Source organism: Arvicanthis niloticus, unplaced genomic scaffold (assembly GCF_011762505.2).
Source record: "Arvicanthis niloticus isolate mArvNil1 unplaced genomic scaffold, mArvNil1.pat.X pat_scaffold_351_arrow_ctg1, whole genome shotgun sequence".
NCBI lineage: Eukaryota > Metazoa > Chordata > Mammalia > Rodentia > Muridae > Arvicanthis > Arvicanthis niloticus.
The window spans coordinates 65,220-85,214 of NW_023046005.1; the positions used below are offsets into that span (position 1 = coordinate 65,220).

Consider the following 19,995-nt stretch of genomic DNA (forward strand, 5'->3'; position numbering starts at 1 on the left):
CTCTCTAATAGTTAAGTCCAAAAACTGTAGTCTTCAATCTGAGTTATTAGTTATTATTCCCTCATGCTTAGAATCAAGTTGTTTTGTTCTTTTGAGACAGGGGTATACAGTTCTGACATAGCACAGAAATTATAATGTGTCCTCAGTATCTGGTGCTAGAAATCTGTGAATTCAGTCAATTGTACCAACATCTGTCACGTGAGTCCTTACCTCCTGATTAAGACACCATTAAAGTGTGTGCATAGCACCCTCAGAAGAGGAAAAGAGATGGGGGTCTGTTACAACATCACAAATCCAATAGTTCTGAAGCCAAGATAGCCCAAGATAGGGTGCTGTGTTGGGGGGAAGTGAGCAGTTTCCATGACCTTACTAGCTATGGTGGGCAATTGGGAAACAGATACTATCTTGAACAAGATGTTTAAGCAACACTTATCTGTAGGAAGCTGACCTGACAGACCTGACGGCTGGAAGGCACCGCAGGTCTGTCATGTCAGCTTGAAAAGCGGGCCGATTCAAAGCTGCTAAAAGCGGCGGAACTGCCGCCACTTCAAAGCAGCTACCTGTTTTTTCTTACGGTGCAGCCGCCGACTCAAGGCGGCTGCCCGTTTTTTCTCTCGGCGCCACAGACTAAAAGCGGCTGTGGCTGCCAGCCGAGAGAAGCAGCGCCGCAGCCTCAAAAGCGGCTGACGGGCTGACATTCGCCCGTCAGCCGCTGAGGCGACTATCCAAGATGGCGGCTAACTCAAGGCTTTCAGGGAAAACCATCAGTGCACTGCGCATGCGCAGTGCATTTAGGAACTTGACTCCAGCCCCTCCCAAACGGGGCATGCAAATAAGGTACAACTAGGGTACCACGAACCTGGCCAATCACCCCGCCCGGGCGGGGTATGCTAATGAGTATGCTAATGAGTCATTGCAAATTGACCAATCGGACACCTCCATGTGCTTTGCCACGCCCAGGGCTGGGGGTATATAAGTAGCCCATTCTGAGCATTCCAGTGAGTCTCTCCCAGAAACCTAAAAGAGCGCTTCCAATAAAGGCTGTTGAGAAGAATCCGGTTTGTCGCGTCTTCCTTGCTGGACAAGCGGGGCGCGACACTTATCCATGGCCTTGGCATTTTGAGATGATGTAAATGGTCTGTTCCTCATCAGATTCATGCCCACTAATTTGAATATTCATTGATTGTCTGACTTTCCCATCCCTTCCACATTTGCTTTAAGAAGAGCTTTCTGGACTAGGTGTTGGAGCACATACCTTTAATCTCAGCACTCAGGAGACAGAGGCAGGGGGATCTCTGTGAGTTGAAGAACAGCCTGATCTACAAAGAGAGTTCCAGAACAGCCAGAGCTATTACATGGAAAAGCCCTGTCTTAACAAACAAACAAACAAACAAAAAGCTTTCCTAACTGGGAATAGTGATTTACACCTGTAACTCTGGTGCTCTGGAGCCCAAGACAGGATGTTTGCAATGAGTTCCTGCCAGCCTGGAATATAAAATAAAATTCTGCCTGAAATAAAAAATTAAAGCTACCCTGGATTACAGAGCAAGTTGCAGGAGAGCCAAGGCTACACAGAAAACCCGTGTCTTGAAAAACAAAACAAACAAATAAGTACAAATAAAAGTGTGTACCACATCACCATGCCCAACTTCCTAAGGTTTTCTCATAACAGAACAACAACAACAACAACAACAAAAGCCATGAACCAAGACATTTCTGAATACATTTGTGGAAATGTCAAAAAGGCATTTACAGCAAGATGGGGGGAGCTCTCCCTCCTACGGCCTCAGATGCTATCTGATGACATTTTTAGTTTTGGGGTTGGTGGAACCTTTATGCTTTTCCTCTGTTCTCGTAAGTTCCCTGTAATAATAACACTGTCTAATAACTGAATATGAAATTAAAAGGTTTGTATTACATGCTCCATCTGTAAAAAATTAAGTCTTTCCTCCTGACCACTTAACTCCCAGACTTAATGTATATAATTAAATTTATATATATTGTATATTTATATGTATATTAAATGCCTAGGCCATAAGCATTGGCTTGTTCTCTGACTTGGCAAATCTCCCCCTTGCCTCTCACTGTTTCCTAGAATCCTCTCGATCCATGCCCGATGTCTCACCACCTATTTCCTGTCTCAGCTCACTGGCCATAAGCTTTTTTTTTTATTGACAGGTGATGCTTATAAGCGATTCTACAAAGCCAGTGGACTACTAAGTTAATTCCAAAATATTCCTATTATTCACAGGTTGTTAGTTCTAACACAGAGGTGGGCAAGGAATAGGTGGCTATTTAGGAGCTAAGGCTGTCTTGAGATAAAATAATCTGGACCAGCAACGTTCCTACTCCTCTACATCAATGCGTTGCGGTCCAGTCAGCCTTTGCAGGTATACACAGCTTCTTTCTCAGAGCTCACTGACATTTGCATGCTAAGCAAGCATTTAACCAACTGAGCCATGTTTATAGACTGGACTGGTCTATGAGCCAAAAGTCACTCTTTGAAGTATCTTATCACAGAGATAAGAAAGGAAACTAATATGAAAGACAAAGGTAAACAGAACGTCTGCACATAAAGCAGGGGTAAGAGGGAGTCCCCACAGTGAACAGACAGAGGTGGAACCATGAGGTTTTAGTAAAATAAGTTGCCAAGACTTAACCCCACCAGTATGTGGAAGTTATACTCCTCAGGACAGAAATCAAGTCACCATCGACACTTTCTCTTTCCAAGAAGAAGTGGTCTCTCCACAGAAGGAGGAGTCAGGAATGTTCTTGTCCTGTTATGGTCAAAAAAGCTTAGCCTCACAGAAGGAAAATCAGGGATGGTGGGGGCTGTGGCGCTCAGTCAGCCAGCAGGTTGACTGCACCACTACCAACAACCATGAATTTACTTCAGGAATTCAGGGACTAATGAGGGGCGGGGCTTTAATAATGGGTTCTGGCTAACACCCAAAGAGACATCACCCCTGAATAGAAATTCTTTGCAGCTTACATAGATTTTGAACATTTCATGTACACTGTCATCTGTAACTCTCATTTAGGTTCCAGCACCAACTTACATTTTAAGCATTTAAACATGTTTTACAGAGCTGGAAACTGCGAGTGAGACCATTTTGAAAATATGGGAGATTTACACAGCAAAGAAATATTGTCACAGTTATTTCAAAATAAGCCTGCTTGTTTTTAAGTTGTTAACCACTGTTATCTTACCTGCCTGGCAGAATTATAATCCTTTTGTTGGGTGAACATGATGTAATTCGTAGCAGTCTTTGTAAATAAATCTTAAAAAAATATTCTCTATAACCAAACTCTTAATTTTGTTAGAAGTACAGCCCTGCGTTTCTTATCTTTCTGTAGTTTCTAAGAAGATTGGTTAGTATAGGAAATCAGGCAGTGCCTGGGGCAGACATCCTATGAAATCTGGGCCATTTCACCCCACTGTGTCATTAAGGTAGAGTTGGCTCCTCGGCTCAGCAAAATCTCCATAGTGGTGCTCTGGCCACACTCCACGGCAAGGTGCAGAGGGGTCTTGTGGAGCCAGCCAGCTGCGTTGACTTGTGCACCCCTGTCCAGGAGATGGCTGACAACTTCTACATAGTCTCCCCGAGCAGCGTAGTGCAGAGGTGTGAGGCCCAGCGAGTCTCGGGCATTTACTTCAGCGCCCTTAGCCGCTAGCAGCTGTGTAACATGTAAATACCCACCAGCGGCAGCCCTGTGGAGTGCAGAGCGGTTGTTCCTGTCCCTGATATTTGGGTCTGCCCCATGGCCCAGCAGCACCTCAACGTCCTGGAAAAGAAAAGGAAGAAGATGAGAGAAATTACCTCGGTCCAGCGGGGTGAGGATCTGAGCCTGGTGTCTACCTCATCCAATCCCTATGGCCTCTTTTTTCTTTTAGGAATGAATGGGATGGAATCTAAAGCAGCCCCAGATTTTTTGATCAAATTCAACACTGTGCAAAGGCTGCCATCCTCTGGCGCCTCCTGGGCCCAACTAATCTTGAGCTCCAGCCAAATGTTTTACACAGATATTTGTTGCCTGGCATGGTGGCCCATACCTTAAATCCCAGTACTCAGGAGACAGAAGCTGGAGTACCTATGGAAGTTCAGGAGCAATTTAATCGCTATAGAGAGCTTCAAGCCAGTCAAGGCTATATAGTAAGATACTGTCTCAGAAAACCAATCTATCTATCTACCCATCTGTTCACCTAATACATTGTTATGGACCACCAGAACAAAGTGAGCTTGTCAGGTATGGGACACCTCCCCCGGTGCCGTTCAGTAGGGAAGTTATATAAGGAAGGCCCAACTCGAAACAGGCTCAGCTCCCAAACCCTCCACCCTGCCCACCTGTGCATCTTTCTACTTTGTTCCTCTCCTCCCCAAGAGCCTATGGAAGTAAGTGTAGGGGATGAAGCCCTTTGGCTTCTGGCACAGTCATTGCAGATGAAGGCTGGACCTACTTGGTGGTGGCCTAAGCCAGCTGCCAGGCTCAGCGCAGTGGCTCCCGTACTGTCCAGGGTGTCCACCTTTGCCCCCAGTGTCAGGAGAAGCCGCAACACTGACGCACTTCCAGCTATTGCCGATACCAGCAGGGCGCCGTCCAGGTCTACGCTGCCTCCAGCAGTCAGCAGCTCCAGCACCGGCAGTTGCCCACAAGCCGCTGCCCAGTGTGTGGCAGTCCAACCTCTTATGTCTTTCACATCAGGGCCTGAACCTGGAGCCGCCATGAGGCATGTAACCAGTTGCGTGCGGCCCAGAGCAGCTGCCCCGTGCAGGGGCGTGAGGCCCGTTTGAGAGCATGCAGCTGCTGAGGGCCCCACGTCGCAGCAATAGTTCTGCCACGTTCGAGTGCCCATGCCAGGCAGCCTCGTGCAATGGTGTGCGCCCTGTATGGTCAGCTGCACCTGCCAGGGCCCCACGCTGCAACAGTAGGCGAACCAGTGGTGCGTGCCCTCGCATTACAGCCAGATGTAGCAGAGTCCTACCTGTGTGATCCCTGTGGGGTGTGAAAGAAGTCATCATGCTGCCCAGACGTTCAGCCCCAGCCAGAGAAAGAGTCTAGAGCTAATTAGTCATGAAGCTCACCTCTCCTCCACATTGGCACCTTGCCTCAGCAGCTGCATCACCAGGCTGGGAGCACCCCACCACACTGTCTGGAACAGAGTACTCCAGCCCTGAGATGTAAGAGGTCTTTCTGTCTTGTCTTCTGGGGCCTCCTCCTCCTCCCAGACCAGCTTCATCCACTGTAATTCCTGCTCCAGCTTGCTGGAATCCATCTGGGGGGAGAGCAGAGACCTGCATCCACCCTAAGGCCCCTGGCTGGTTTACCTTACCTGTCCCTTGTCACCATGTCACCACCCCACCAGGAGGACTCATATATCCTTTAGCTTTCTGTCGGGCTGTGGACTCCAATTACCTCCAGAGGGAGCTGGCACAGGAGCTCTGTCTTCTGGTTGACTCTGGTTCTCCCTGTTTTATTTCTAGTCTAGCCTCATTCTGGGAGACTAGATTGGGAGGTAAGACAGGGTAAAGGGCTGATGCTTCCTTTTGCACCATGTGAAGGCCACCAGACACTGTTCATTTAGTAATCTGAAGGGAGTCTCTGCCTGCCAGGTAGCACCCCTAGCCCGAGCACCTTGGTCCCTTGCTGACTACTAAAGCTCTTGGCCACACTCCCAGGAAGAAAGGCCAGGACAGGTTGGGAAGGACAAGCAGGAACATGCCCTGAATGACAGCCCCTCCTTCCTCCCTTCCTCCAAATAACACAAACTTTAATATGTTCTGACTTGCTCCCAGGTACCCTGAGACTACCTGCCCCCACTCCAACTTGGGGTTGGAACTACCTCTCTTCCTGTTCAGATTGTTGGGGAGGGGACACAGTAAGGTTCTATCCTTTTTTTTTTTTTTTTTTTTTAATAAGAAGTTTTGAAAGAGGAAAAGGTTCACCACAGACATCTGAACAGTGGGGTTGGAAACTCCTGGAGAACAGGTTAAGACAGGCTAGTGCAGACCACGAGAGGGAAGAGATGTCTGGGTGGGAAGAGGCAGAAGCAAGCATGTTTCTGGAACAGGAGCTGTACGTATGTCTAGAGGTAGAAAGGGGGCTGTAGGAACAAGGCATTCATGTGGACCCTTGACTCTGGTCCTGGAACAGAAAGGGCAGGGTTACCCACCTGGCCAGATTCTAGTTGTGGGCAGCAGGGCCTTGCTAGTGGATCCCAATGGCTAGTCCCTGTAGTTCTCTGGAGGAGACTGTCCAACAATGAGTAACACAGCATGGAGCTGTCCGTTTTTATCGCCAGCTATCCAAAGAAAGAAGTGTCTTAAGAGACATATTTGGACTCTCTTCATCCTGGGAACAGCAGCCCTTCCAAGTGGTACAAAGAAGAGTCTCCAAACAACTGTGTGAAGAAGACACCCCCCCCCCCCCCATCTCTGAGGCCCTGCCCAATGGAACGCACCATTCCATTTAGATGCCACTTCCAAGGGCTTAGAGCCTAACAGCCAAACTGAAGCAATCTTTACCTCTGACCCGGTTGTTTTCTGTCAGGGGCAGCTTTGCTTATACACTGAAGGCCTAAAATCAGCCATAGGCCTAAGTCAGCCTGGTAACATAACCTCGGGTCTCTGTGGAAAAACACTGAAACAGATAGCTATAGCTATCTTATATCTTATAAGATACTGTAAACAAGCAGCTTTGGTGGAAATTTGCTAGCCTAAGTCGTCATAGACCTTGTAGATGGGTAACTTTAACAAGCAGCTTTGGTGGGAAGTTGCCAAGTCTTAGTCACAGACCTTGTAGATAAGTAACCCTGGTGGACAATAGCAACTTAGATAAGGACAAGTGAATCATAGGTGGAGTCCCCTGTCCCCTGAAGCTTCACCCAGCTGATACTCTGTTCTGGAAGATATCTGTACTCCCCCTGAACAGTCACTTTCCTGCGTCATCCCCTTCCCCCACATTCTGCCTTTTTGTGTATATAACCCCTGTGTGAAAAAGTAAAAATTTCAATTTGATCAGACTATAGACAGATCGCCATTCTTTGTGTCTTTGTCTGTCCACCCCAGCACCATTCCCCCCCCCCCCTTCTCTCTTTCAGGTGACCTCTCCAGACCCTTGTTTAATGCCCTGCTGGACAAGACAGTTTTCATCTTACCACTCAACAGAAATCTGTCAATTATTTTTTTTTGTTAGCTTGGTTTTGTTATTACACACCTTTAATCCCCCAGCACCTGGGAACAATTATTGATTTTATTTATTTGTGCATGGTTGGGAGTTACGTGCCCAGTGGAGGTCTGATGACAACCTGCAGAAGTCAGTTTTCTCCTACCAGGTTATAAACAAGCTTACCTGCAAACACCCCTACCTTTTGGACCATTTCACTGGCCAAAGTCTGTTCATTTTAAATGTCTTTCTCTCCTAAAGGTAGATGCTACTTAAAAGCATGTTTCATAGGCTAGTCAACAAGAAGCCAAGATCTAGACCAACATAAACATTCATAGTGGGATGTGTAGTGAGAAGTTTCATTCCTTTAAAAAACACAGAAATATATCATATCATTTTAACCCCAGGTATGGGATATGGGGCTGCTTCACATTGTCCACAGCAGCCAACTGTGATTTGTCTCATGCTCTAACAGGGGTGTGATTTTGTCAGCTGCAGATAGTTTCTGCAATTGTGTGACATTTGGAATTCTGGGAATGTTTCAGAGGGTATGTAAATGCTAGCTAGGGCTCTGAGAGGCATTGTTGTTGTTGGTTGTTGGTGGGCTGTTGTTTGTTATTTGTTAAGTAGTTGTCTTAGGGTTTTACTGCTGTGAACAGACACCATGACCAAGGCAACTCTTACAAGGACAACATTTAATTGGGGGCTGGCTTACAGGTTCAGAGGTTTAGACTATTATCATCAAGGCAAGAGCATGGCAGCATCCAGGCAGGCATGGTGCAGGAAGAACTGAGAATTCTACATCTTCATCTGAAGGTTGCTAGTGGAAGACTGCCTTCCAGGCAGCTAGGATGAGGGTCTTAAAACCCACACCCACAGTGACACACCCACTCCAACAAGGCCACACCCACTCCAACAAGTCCACACCTCTAATAGTGTTACTCCCTGGGCAGAGCATATACAAACCATCTCTTTTTCTTTTCTTTTCTTTTCTTTTTCTTTTCTTTTCTTTTCTTTTTCTTTCTTTCTTTCTTTCTTTCTTTCTTTTCTTTTCCTTTTTTTTTTTGTTTTTTTTTTGTTTGTTTGTTTGTTTTTTGTTTTTTTGTTTTTCGAGACAGGGTTTTCTCTGTGTAGCCCTGGCTGTCCTGGAACTCACTCTGTAGACCAGGCTGGCCTCGAACTCAGAAATCCACCTGCCTCTGCCTCCCAAGTGCTGGGATTAAAGGCATGTGCCACCACTGCCTGGCACAAACCATCTCAGTAGTCATTCTCAAAGGAAAAAAAAAAAAAACAAGAAGAAATTAGATGTCTTGATGGCGAAGATCAAACTTGCCCCAACAATTCGATGCCCCAATCAGCAAGAAGTAGTCTAATGATAATGTTTGCTCTCTTTCTCCTCTATCCTTCTCTCTCTCTTAGCTAGTGTTGGAGGGTTGAAAGGGTGGGAAATGGTGGAGAAGGGTGGGAGAAAAAAGAACCCACAAAGTAACCAAAGCCCGACTACAGGGATAAGCTGAGGCTTCAGCTCCCAGCACCCTCCTTCCACACAGGATGATATAAGAGTGAGTCAAGCACCCTGTTGCTGAAAAGCCATTTTCATGAAGCAGCTTAATGGGGGTGGGGAGATGGGAGGATGGAGAGACCCCTATTACACTGGATCTAGGGAGGCTGTAATTCTGTTCATGCCAGCTTCCCTTGGCCCTTTACAGGATCCCTGTCTTCCTAGAACGTCTGTGGCTTCTTCCATCAGCCGCAGCTGTCCTTGTTGGAGCTGTGCCAAGCTATCAGGACAGCCGCATAGTTCACAAGCATATACAGACCTTCTTTTGAAACCAAAAAGCCTAAAACAATTCCTGGAAAAAATTCTGTAGTTTGAGCGTGTCTTCCCAAAGTTCACATTCAAAACTTCTTTTCTTTCCCTTTTGTATTAATTAATTTTTAATTTACGTTTATCCTGAAAAACTTATTGCCAGGCATTGGTGGTGCATGCCTTTAATCCCAGCACTTGGGAGGCAGAGGCAGGCGGATTTCTGAGTTCGAGGCCAGCCTGGTCTATAGAGTGAGTTCCAGGACAGCCAGGGCTACACAGAGAAACCCTGTCTCGAGAACATCCCCCCCCCCCAAAAAAAAAGTATTTGTTGATGATGTTGGCAGGTGGGGCCTTTGAGAACTAAGGTTAATTCAGACCATAAAAGTGAGGCCCTAGCATTTATGACTTACACATTCACACAGATACACATACATAAATTGTGTGTGTGTGTGTGTGTGTGTGTGTGTGTGTGTGCATGCACTTCAATGTGAGTACCCTCAGAGACAAAAGTATCAGATCCCCTGGAGGTGGAGCCACCATAAGCACTAACTGTACACCCCTGTCATCCTGTGAATCACTCCACAATATGAAGTCACCTGGTGTCAGCTAAGGGGAAGTATAGTGGATAGGCCTGGGAAATGAGATGATAGTTTGTCCCTAAATAGTAGCTATTGATAGGGCTTCTGTCATCGCCAAGATCTGTGAAATGAAGCCATTGTTTGGGAGAACTGGAAGATGGGAAAGGGTGAGCTGAGAGGAAGGAGGGCCCCAGTGCTCAGATGGGAAGAGCTCAGTAAGACCTGACCAGAGCACATAGGAGCTGCCTGCCTTTGCTTGGCAAAGAGGTCCAACAAGGTAGTGGGGAAAACTGTGGCAGAGGTGTAGTCCTGGAGACTGATAGTCAATGCTAGACTAAAGTAGACATCATCTACTATCTGATGGCTGTGAACTGAATCTGGGGAGGGTAAAAGGATCTCTAGTCTGGGCCTAGGGTGTTTGGGGGCTAGTCCTACTGCCTCCCACTGTGATCTTGAGGGAAACATCCTTCAAGACCCGCAGCAGGACATGAGTGAACAGGAAAGGGAGACAGAAGAGGATGAAGGCGTTACCTCAGACACAGCACCCATGCTACCCCGAAGAAGGTCTGCTGATTACGATATCTCAGTCCCGGCACCTATCCTGGCCACCCGAGGCCTCAGGACCCTGGTGCTGTCCGGCCAGGCCCTACTTGGGTTCCTGCTTCATCTGCTGCTACCTGGGACAATCTTCCTGCTAGTGTTGCTGCCAGCAGCTGCCATTGTCTACCTGGGATTCCTGTGCCACTCAAGGGTGAGCAGTAGCCATTGGCTATTCCCCGGGGAGTGAGAGTTCTGTGGAGGTTCAAGTCCTTGGGATTGAAGGTGAATCTACCCACTTCCAGCCCAGCCCCTTTGTAACCGGAGACATATGCATCTTCCTCTTCTGCCAACATTCATACCAGCTGCAGCCCAAGAAAGGCTCTTTGTTACTTAGGGAACAGCTGTCTTGCCTCCCCCCAGGCCTCTTAGCTTTGTACCAGGAGGCACCAGAGCCTGGTCAGTGAGGTTGATGTGGAGATAGGAAAATAAATTGTCAGATTCACCTGACCTCAGTGCCTCTCCACTCCTCATACCCACACATTCATACAACCTTCCCCGAACCCTGCTGACTTTGGCTAGGCTTCCACCAACTATGGCTTGATCTATACATAGATGGTCCCTATATCCCTTTCTGAAACTTATGGAGAGAAATGATGCTAGCTGGTGACAGTACAGATGGAGCTCAGTATCAGCTGTCAACACAGGTAAGGGCTGTGGAAGGAAGCACATATGGGGACAGGAAAACTGGGTTGGGAGAGCCAGGGAGGTTCTCTGGCCTTTCCTTAAGGAACTCGGTAATACACACCCACACACTCACACAGGCAACCACCAACTCTCTTGGTTCTGTTCTCACATTTCCATCAGGCTCCACCTCCAGGCCTTTCAGCCCTACCCTTTTCTTTCTGGACTCTGCCTGAGCCCAGCTAGATTCTCCAGGCCCAGGTCCAGGTCCTCCCTCACCACTATTCTACTCTAGTGCTTCCCTGCCCGACCGCACGTCTCCACTGTCCACAGGTTCACCCAGCTCCGGGTCCACGATGCCGAGCGGTGCTCTCAGACCGCGGCTCCGCGGCACTCATTGTGTTTGGATTCCTCTCCCTGCCACCACTTCTGGTGCTCGCCTCCGCCGCCCGCTCCCTCCTGGTCCGGCGACTACGCCCTGTACTGTCTACCCCCGCGAGGACCCCCGACCCGCGCTGCCCGCTCAGGAGCAGCGAAAATCTGGCCGACGACCGTCAGGACGAGGAGAAACAACTTTGTGCTTGGGTCTGACACCTCAGAGGTCTCTCTGTCGAGAACCTCCCAGTTCTCTTCCCTTGATCCCCGAGAAGTGGATGGCTGCCTTGGGGCTCTGAGCGCAGTGCTTGAAGTCGCCAGGAGATGGCAACCGGGTCCTTCAGAAGAGGGAGAAAAGGTGTCCCTCTAAGAGAAGCATTTGTCCTCCACCCCCTCCGTGGTCAGCAGCCAGCTTTGCCCCCAAACCATGCATAATTCTAGAAGCTCCATTGGCTAAGTAGCAACCAGACTTCGTGGCTCATCTTGTGGGCTCAGCTGAGTCCTCCAAGGTCAGCCATGACCTTGTCCAGGACAAAGATCAGTTGGGTCCATGGTCAAAACTATTACCAGATCAGGTTTGAAATAGGATCTGGGATCAGTGATTCCGTGTAAGTGCAGGGTCAACGTGTTGTTGTTGTTAGTATATAATTTATTTTTATTTTATGTGCATTGATGTTTTGCCTGCATGTGTGTCTATGTGAGGGTGTCACAAGCCTTGGAACTGGAGTTACAAACAGGTGTGAGCTGCAATGTGGGTTCTGGGACTTGAACCTGGGTCCTCTGAAAAAGAAGCCAGTGGTCTTCTAAAGGACCCAGAGCCATCTCTACAGCTCCTAGTACTCAGCTTGCATTCGGGGTCAGGTATCAATGTGTATCCAGAACTGGAGCTCAATCTGACCAGGGTTCTTTCTTTTGAGACGAGCAGCAGAGAAAGAACTCATTTTACAATGTGAGTAATTTTAAGATGTGTCTTTGTATTTGGCATGCTATAGTTGTACTAACAAGTTCCTATGTATGCATAATTTTCATCTCCCCCCCTCCCCCATCTCCTATCTCCTCTTCTTCCTGGGCCTCATACATACCAGAACTAGAATATCTTATTTATTTATTTTTATAGAATATCTTATTTATTTTTATTTTTAGTAGTCCTGAGATGGACTTATAAATGTTAAGCAAGCACTCTACCGCTGAGCTATATCCTTAGCCATGGATATATCTTTAAAATTTAAATTATTTTAAAAATTGATTATTTTTTAATTTTATGTTGTCTATTTTCTTTTTTAAAAAATTATTTATTTTTATTTATTATATTTGAATTTTATGTTGTTTATCAGCTTATTTTCTTTTTTAAAGATTTGTTTATTTTTATTTACATGAGTACATTGCAGCTGTCTTCAGACACATACTAGAAGAATGCATTGGATCCCATTACAGATGGTTGTGAGCCACCATGTGGTTGCTGGGAATTGAACTCAGGACCTCTGGCAGGGCAGTCAGTGTTCTCAACTGCTGAGCCATCTCTCTAGCCCTATCTGTTTATTTTCAAGTCAGAGTTTCTCTGTGTAGTCTTTGCTGTGCTGAAACTCACTCTGTAGACCAGGCTGGCCTTGAACTCACAGAGACCTACCTGCCTTTGTCTCCCAAGTGCTGGGATTAAAAGCATGTACCATTGCTCCATTTGTTAGTTGTGATTGTGTTTGTTTGTTTGTTTTAATAATTTATTTTATTTAGTGTGCATTGGTGGTTTTGCCTGCATTCATGTCTGTGTGAATGTGTCAGATCCCCTGGATTTATAGACAGTTGTGAGCTACCATGTGAGTGGTGGAATTGAACCCTGGTCCTCTGAAAGAGCAGCCAGTGCTTTTAACCACTGAGCCATCTCTCCAGCCCTTTGGTCCTGATGTTTTGTCACAGCAATAGAAACCTAAGACAGGCACGAACTTTAGCAGTTTTGTTCAGATAACAACAACAACAACAACAAATCAAACAAATAAACAAAAAAAAACACAACAACAACAACTAATCAGCTTAGGTCCCCTTTATGGTACTAGTTCATGGCCCCCAATACAGAATACTCACCCTCTCTCCTCTTCACATCCCAGCATGCCTCTCTGTCCTGTGTTCAGAAACTCTTTAGTTTCCTATCTGTTCCCATCAAATACACTCTTTGCTTCTTACTGTTTGTGCTATGACTTTTTTGTTTTTCAAGATAAGTTTTCTCTGTGTAGCCCTTGGCTGTTCTAAAACTCACTCTGTAGATTAGGCTGACCTTTAAACTCAGAGATCTGCCTGCCTCTGCCTCCTGAGTGCTCGAATTAAAGAAGTTTACCACAACTTTCCAGCTTGTTATTAGATTTGTGTGTGTGTGTGTGTGTGTGTGTGTGTGTGTGTGTGTGCGTGCGCGCGCACGCACATGTATGCCACAGTGCATGTGTGTGAGAGCCAGAGGACAACTTTTAGGAGTTGTGGGTTCCAGGGATGGAACTCAGATTGTCAAGGTTGGTAGCAAGTGCCTTAACACCCTGAGTCATCTCTCTGGTTAGGTTTTTGTAATGTTTAATTGTTGGGGGTAGGGGGAAGTTTGAGACATATTTTCTTGTAAGCCCAGCGATATATTAAAAATATGCTCATTATAATTTACCTGTAATCTAGTTGTAACAGACTTTTTTTTTTTTTTTTTTACTTCAACTTTTATAAATCTAACCAGGCTGCTCTAGAACTCATGATCCTCCTGCCTCAGCCTCCCATGTACTGGAATTATAGATATATGCCACCATGCCCAGACCTTTTTATTAAATGATCCAGCACACAGTTTTGCCAGACTGGCTCAGCCTGGGTCAAAGCTCAGCATAGACCAGGATTGAGTTAATGTTGTAGCCTCAAGCATAGCCCAGTGTATGGCTGAGTTGAGTCTATTGGGTGCCGTGTGTGTACTGGGGTTTTCCAGCCTTCATCTGTGTCCAGCTTTGATTCCTTTCCTGATCAGACAGAATGAGCCAGCTGGTCGCCAAACTGCCCAGAAGTCCTTCCTCTGAAATGAGGCCGCTTTCCTTCTGCTGGAGCTGGTCTGGCCAACCCCAGAGGTTGAAGAAGACTCTCCTGGGAAGCTCTTGGCTGAGGATTGGATCTGCCTGGCCCCACAGCCATCAAAACAACAGCTGGGCCTGGTGGGGGTGGGGAGGTGACTGTAGAGATCAACTCCTAAGCTTAAGTGGCTGCTGGCTGGATGAGGAGCTCTGTCATAGCAGCTGCCTCAGACATTCCATTTCCGAAAGGTGTTTCCCAGCTTCCCAAGCCCATCTTGAGCCTTGGGTATCCTCCAGGTGGCCCTGGGGATGTCCAAGGGAGGGGCCATGGGATGGACCTACTTCAGCCCAATCTTTCAGATTTTCTTTTTACCTTTCTTTCTTTCTTTCTTTCTTTTCTTTCTTTCTTTCTTTCTTTCTCTTTCTTATTTTATCTTCTGGGCATGTTTTCAAAGGAACACTGTGTGCAGAGCACGGTGGTTTATATCTGCAGTCTCAGCACTAGGAAAGCTGAGGCAGGAGAATTGTTATGAGTTTGAGGCCAGCCTGGGCTACAAAATAAGACTGTCACAAGACAAAACACTGCTGTGCTGTGACTGGAGCTGGGTATAGCAGGGTACAGCTTGGTGTTTATGTGAGGCAGAAGTGACCTTGGTTCCATTCACAGCATCACATCACACACACACAAGAATGCTGTGGAGGTTGTGGGAGGTCTGTGGAAGGGGTCTGGGGTCTGTATTTAGCTGTATTTAGAGATGTGCCAGCTGGTAGAATAGAGCCTAAGTGCTGAAGAGACAAGCTGGCACACCCTACAACTGGACACAGGTCTGGGGTCACCTTTCATTTCCACCACCACTTGACAGGACCAAAAAGGGGGTTTCAGACTGAAGAAAAGAGTGGGGTTGGGTCTTGAGTCACAATGCTCCCTTCCCATCCCTGAGGTATTCACTGGCCTGCCTAGCCTATTATCTCCTGCCTTGGCAGTACTGTGTCTGGAATCTACAAGTTCTATCTCCTAGCCTAGCACAAGCTCATGACAGAAACCTTTAGAACCTAGGATTCTCAAATCCAGACCCTAGCCTGAAAGTTCAGAGCACCCTAATTCTTCTAAGGGCCTCTGTCTCCTACCTCCTCACCAGCTCCTCAGACCTGCAGATTTAAGCTTCAAGGTGTGCCAGGCAAGACCTCCACTTAGGGGATGTAGGCTTCTTTTTCAGTAACTCAGGGCCTGCCTTATAAAAAGGAACCTGACTGGTGTAGGCATGTATGTAAGGCCTTGTCCTGTCTGTACTCCTTTTATACTTTGAGTCAAAGCATCATCATAGGTAAAGGGACTAGGCTCAGTAAGTTCCCACTTTACTTAATCCATTCATTTACAAAGTATTTGCAAGCATGTCCACAGACAGCACCTGCAGGAGAGGCCCTGGGTTTAGCCAGCCTTGTCCAGACAGCTTCAAGTCTAGGCTTAAGCTCTAGAAGGCTAGAGATAGCTTCCCAGGCATGTGGTTTGGGGCTCTAGTAGAGGCAGGAACTGAGCCGGGGGGTGGGGGTGGAGTGCTGAGTAGGAAGAACTGGTGTTGTCCCTGAGAGCAGAGACTCCTCCTCCTGAATCTCTCAGGTCCCCACTTTTGGAACACTCCCCTTCAAGATTACCTGGGCTTTCCTTGGAGCTGGGATAGGGAACTTAGATCAGGTCGCCTCTTACAGAACTGTTCCAGCCAGGACCCAAAGCTGGGGATCCCATGTCAGGATAAAGCATTACTACTCAGCTAGTGGCATATTTTGGGGTTTGTAGTCTATCTCTGATGGCTGCTTTCCTAGAAGCATGGAGTCAGCCATCCTTGCCTCACCTCAATCTCTTCCAAGACTCTCCTAGTACTCAGAATCCCTTCATCCCCCTGCGGTCTGGGGGCTACAGAGCCTGGCTGGCTACCTCTGTCCCAGCCCAAGCAGCCTGCCATACACATGCAGTCTTACCCACAGCCCTTCCAGTCTTGACATTTGCTGTTGCATCTGCTTGTGAAGCCTTTCCTTCTCAGAACTCCTACCACAGGGTCCCTACCAATTCCCTGGCATTACACAGTTAAACCTTTTTTAGGGAAATTAGTAGCCGTGTATATTCCTTACTTTTGTATAGCTGTGACCACCATAAGACAACTGTCAGGAACAATGTAGACAGAGTTCTTGAGATTAGCCTGGTCTACAGATTTGCTTTAGCTCAAGGTCTCACAGTGTTTCAGTCTAACATGGTGGGGAAGGTGTGGTAACTGCAACTCAGACCATAGCAGTAGAATGATCTCAAAGACCTGTCCGTAGTGTTATTTTGACCAGTTAGGCACAACCCACCTCAGACTTTTATGGTTTCATGGATTCCCAAAACTACCACTAGCTAGGGAGTGAGTGTTGAAAGCATGAGTCTGGGAGGATCATTTTAGATTCAAATCATAGCACCCCGAATCTTTGCTAGCATAGGGCTTTCTTGCTCAGTCCTTATCTGGCAGTGCTGTGAGGACAGGCCTTGGCCCAGTGCCTGTGACTTCTGTGCAGAGATTTAGGTGATGGACTGGGTAAATAAAGGGAAGGCTTGTGTTCATCCCATGCTCAGGCTGTTCACCAAGCCATTTTTTTTTTTTTTTTTTTTTTGGGTCTTCCTTGCTACTCCTGCTGAAAGGAAAGTGGGTTTGGATCAGTTCTGAACCCTGATGATGAAAAAAGGACCCTAGATCTCCAGACCTAATTCTCAGGCTCTGGCATTTACCTCACCAAAGCTGGTCTAGAAGAAAGTGTAACAGACAGGAGGGAACCAAGAGCCCCGCTGCTCTGGGCTGCTCTCTGACTGCTGTGAGATTGGACCATAGGGACCAGGCTCACCCCATTCACTGTCCCAGGCCTCTAAAAGCTACCCCCCAACATTTCCTGTTTCTATGTTCTGGAATGTGCTTAGGTTTTCATGTGAGATATAAACAACAGGACAAGCTGGACGGTGGTGGCATATGCCTTTAATCTCAAGCTTTTAACCTTAGCACTCAGGAAGCAGAGACAGGCAGATCTCTGTGAGTTCAGGGTCAGCCTAGTCTATAGAGTGAGTTCCAGGACAGCCAGAGCCACACAGAGAAACTCTGTCCCGAGAGAGAGAGAGAGAGAGAGAGAGAGAGAGAGAGAGAGAGAGAGAGAGAGAGAGAGAGAAAGAGAGAGAGAAAGAGAGAGAGAAAGAGAGAGAGAAAGAGAGAAACAAGAAAATGACATTTTAAGGACATTTCAGCCTGGTGGAAGTGAGAAAAATTTCCCTATTGGCAATCATCCTTGTTAGCTTTAACTTGATAGAGCCAGTGTTATCTGAAAAGGAAGTCTCAGTTGGATGCTCAGATCCAGCTGGTCTGTATGCATGTCTGTGGGGGTTGTTTTGTGTGTAATGTAGGAGGACCCAGTGCATTATGGACCTTTCCATTGCCTCAGCAAATGGTCCTGAGTTGTATAAGAAAGCTAAGCATGAGTCAGTGAGCAAGCCAGCAGTGTTCCTCCATGAAAAACAACAACAAAACCAGCAGGGCAAATGGCAGCTCACAGTTAGGGTGGAGGGGCAGGGGCAGGGGAGGCAGCTCTGTCCTCATCTGAGGTCAAGGGTCAGGTCAGAGGCCCCAGGAGCTGCCCTTTTCCCTGGGGTTAAACATGACCACAGCCATCTGTAGACAAAAGGCCCTTCTTCTCTGCAGAAGCCTAACTGTGGGAGGAAAGGAACATTCCCTTGGTCCTTGGTTGGAAGCAGGGCATTCTGCTAAGAGCAGTGTGTCTCTAGTTTCAGGAAACCCCTCCACCTACCTGCAGACAGACAGGGGGAAGGCCAGCTCCTCCAGGAAGTGAGACATAGGGCCTCCCTGTCCTGAGCTAAAGCATTGGGGGGGGGGGGGGGGGGAGTCCCCTGAGGAAGCTCTTGGGTTCCTAGATTGACAGGAACAAGCAGGGGAAATCCCTAGAGGCTGGGGACTGGAGGGTCAAGGTCACCCTGGCCTGGCACATCTTTGCCTCTGAACACATTTCTGCCCTTTTCCCTCCCATGAGCCTGTCTTCCCAGGCTTCTGGACTATTGTGTTCGTGCTTCCTTTGGTGTCTCCCTCAAGCCCAGACCTGACCCTGACCATCACACCCCTGGGAAGTCCCATACCCATTACGATGTCTGGGTGTCTTCTGAAGGTGGAGAACACTGCAAGACAAAAGGATAAGATTTTTCTGGTGGCTGAGCAGGGGTATGGATGATGGTAAGTGTGTCCCAAGGAATTTGGCAGCAGAAGCAGCTTGGCCTGAGCCCAAGTCAGGCAGGTAGCCAGCTTGGATAGGGCTTGGTGGAGACTGGGTTTCTTGCGCCCTCTCCATCTGATGGTGAGGCCGAAGGAAGGAGAGAGCTACTTCCTTGAGTCACAGCCAAGAAGACCTGATCATTTTTTCCAGAAGGGTTGGAAACAGGGCAGGGTTAGGTATGACTGTAGGCTTGAGGGCTGTGAGCCTCTCCTTCCTCTAAGACCCAGCTCCATGGCAGAGCAAGCCTGAAGTAAGATGATTCTTCTGGATACCCCATGTCCTCTGCTTGTTCACAGTACAACAATGTATCTGGAGCTGACAGTTGTTGGTGTCTCCTGGGTGGCGTAGCCTTTGAGGGACTCAGATGCACTGCTCTCATCCTCAAGACTCAGGCAGAAGTATCAAGAACTTTCTGGTCCATTCAGAGGCCTGAGGTCTGTGGAGTGAAGCCAACACTCAGTGCCAAGATTCCCGGCAAGGGGGCGGGGGGGGGACGGACGGCAGCAGGACATAGCTCTTACTTGTTCCTGCCGCAAGCTTCTCAGGCTCAGCCGTATTGCTTCCTTTTTTAGGCAAAGCCAAGCTCAGGCACAGTCCTCAAGGCCCCACATTGTCTCACCTGCCAGAAAATGGAGGAAGTAAAACCATTGAGTCCCATCCGTCCTCCCTGCTGAGCATCCTCTTACTGAGAGTGGGAAGGGAGGAGACATCCTGCCAGACAGCACCCCCTCCCATGTGTGCCTCCACCCCAAATACTATAATTATTTACCGGAAAGCATCTTAAGAGGGTAGTGGTGTGTTCGTTCGGCCCTCCTGAAGGGCTCAGTGTTCTGTGGACAACACTTGTAGACAGCTTCCTTTGATCTGGGCTTAGCACTGACTGCAGGACCCAGCTTTAGATTGCCAGTGGGTCTCTGGTCCTGCTGGGATCTGACCTGGGTGTAACCTTGGGTAGTGTATAGGACAGCAAAAGCCACCATGGTCACACTGGATAGGTTCTGATTCCCTGACTTCCCCTTATGCCTTTTCTTCCAAGAATTCAGGTGAGAGTTCTGGTAAGGTGGGGGTTTTTCATTCTGTAAAAAGCTTCTCATATGTTCCCGTCTCCTCCAAGGCAGTGTCCTTGGAGAAAACCGGCTGCTCCTCCAGTTTATAGCCAAGCTGGGTCCTTGCTGAGAGAAAGTTGTTTCTTTGTATAGCCCCACTTCTAAGGTTCTTTTGTCTTGTTAGGCTCTCCTGTCTTAAGGAGCTTTGCAGATCAGGAACTCCGGGGAACTCTAAGGGGTAGCGGAAGAGGAGAGAGGTGAGAATATGGACAACACATTATCGCAGCCTGCAAAAGAGAGATAGATGGGAATGTCTGTCAGCGCATGCCCACCCTATGTGCCTTTGTGGCTGCTGCGTGTCACCGCAAGTCTGGGACCACGATGGCATGCATCACCGTGCAGTCTGTGCAGATTGGCCTTTGCGCGCGCGACTGAGTGCACGCGGCCACGCCAGGGGCGTGGCCGCGAGTGGGTGTGGC

At 47.7% G+C, this 19,995-nt stretch overlaps 2 protein-coding genes and 1 long non-coding RNA gene across 3 annotated transcripts; 1 reads left to right on the forward strand and 2 right to left on the reverse strand.

Moving 5' to 3' along the window:
• Positions 1-1,236: 1,236 nt before the first annotated feature.
• Positions 1,237-5,642, reverse strand: LOC117701949 (ankyrin repeat domain-containing protein 65-like). The gene is given in 5 exon segments (XM_034493353.2): positions 1,237-3,786; positions 4,460-4,810; positions 4,812-4,995; positions 5,085-5,275; positions 5,416-5,642. Coding segments are annotated over 4 exon segments (1,101 nt in total). The 5' UTR covers positions 5,416-5,642; the 3' UTR covers positions 1,237-3,411.
• A 4,068-nt stretch (positions 5,643-9,710) lies between these two features.
• On the forward strand, positions 9,711-13,482 carry LOC117701953 (transmembrane protein 278-like). Its single transcript, XM_034493355.2, has 2 exons — positions 9,711-10,303; positions 11,107-13,482. Exons 1-2 carry the CDS (start codon positions 10,040-10,042, stop codon positions 11,362-11,364), a joined length of 522 nt encoding a protein of 173 aa, XP_034349246.1. The 5' UTR covers positions 9,711-10,039; the 3' UTR covers positions 11,365-13,482.
• Positions 13,483-18,514: 5,032 nt separating this feature from the next.
• LOC143433868 (uncharacterized) lies at positions 18,515-19,421 on the reverse strand. Its single transcript, XR_013070285.1, has 3 exons — positions 19,240-19,421; positions 18,992-19,089; positions 18,515-18,906 (listed from the first exon to the last, which is right to left on the reverse strand). It is a non-coding gene; the product is annotated as an uncharacterized LOC143433868 (long non-coding RNA).
• Between the last annotated feature and the right edge of the window lie 574 nt (positions 19,422-19,995).

Excerpts from the sequence above, each read along its gene's own strand:
- LOC117701953 (XM_034493355.2), top strand. The coding sequence starts at position 10,040 with ATGAGTGAACAGGAAAGGGAGACAGAAGAGGATGAAGGCGTTACCTCA. Across the intron at positions 10,304-11,106 it reads GATTCCTGTGCCACTCAAGG|GTTCACCCAGCTCCGGGTCC; the intron begins GTGAGCAGTAGC and ends CACTGTCCACAG.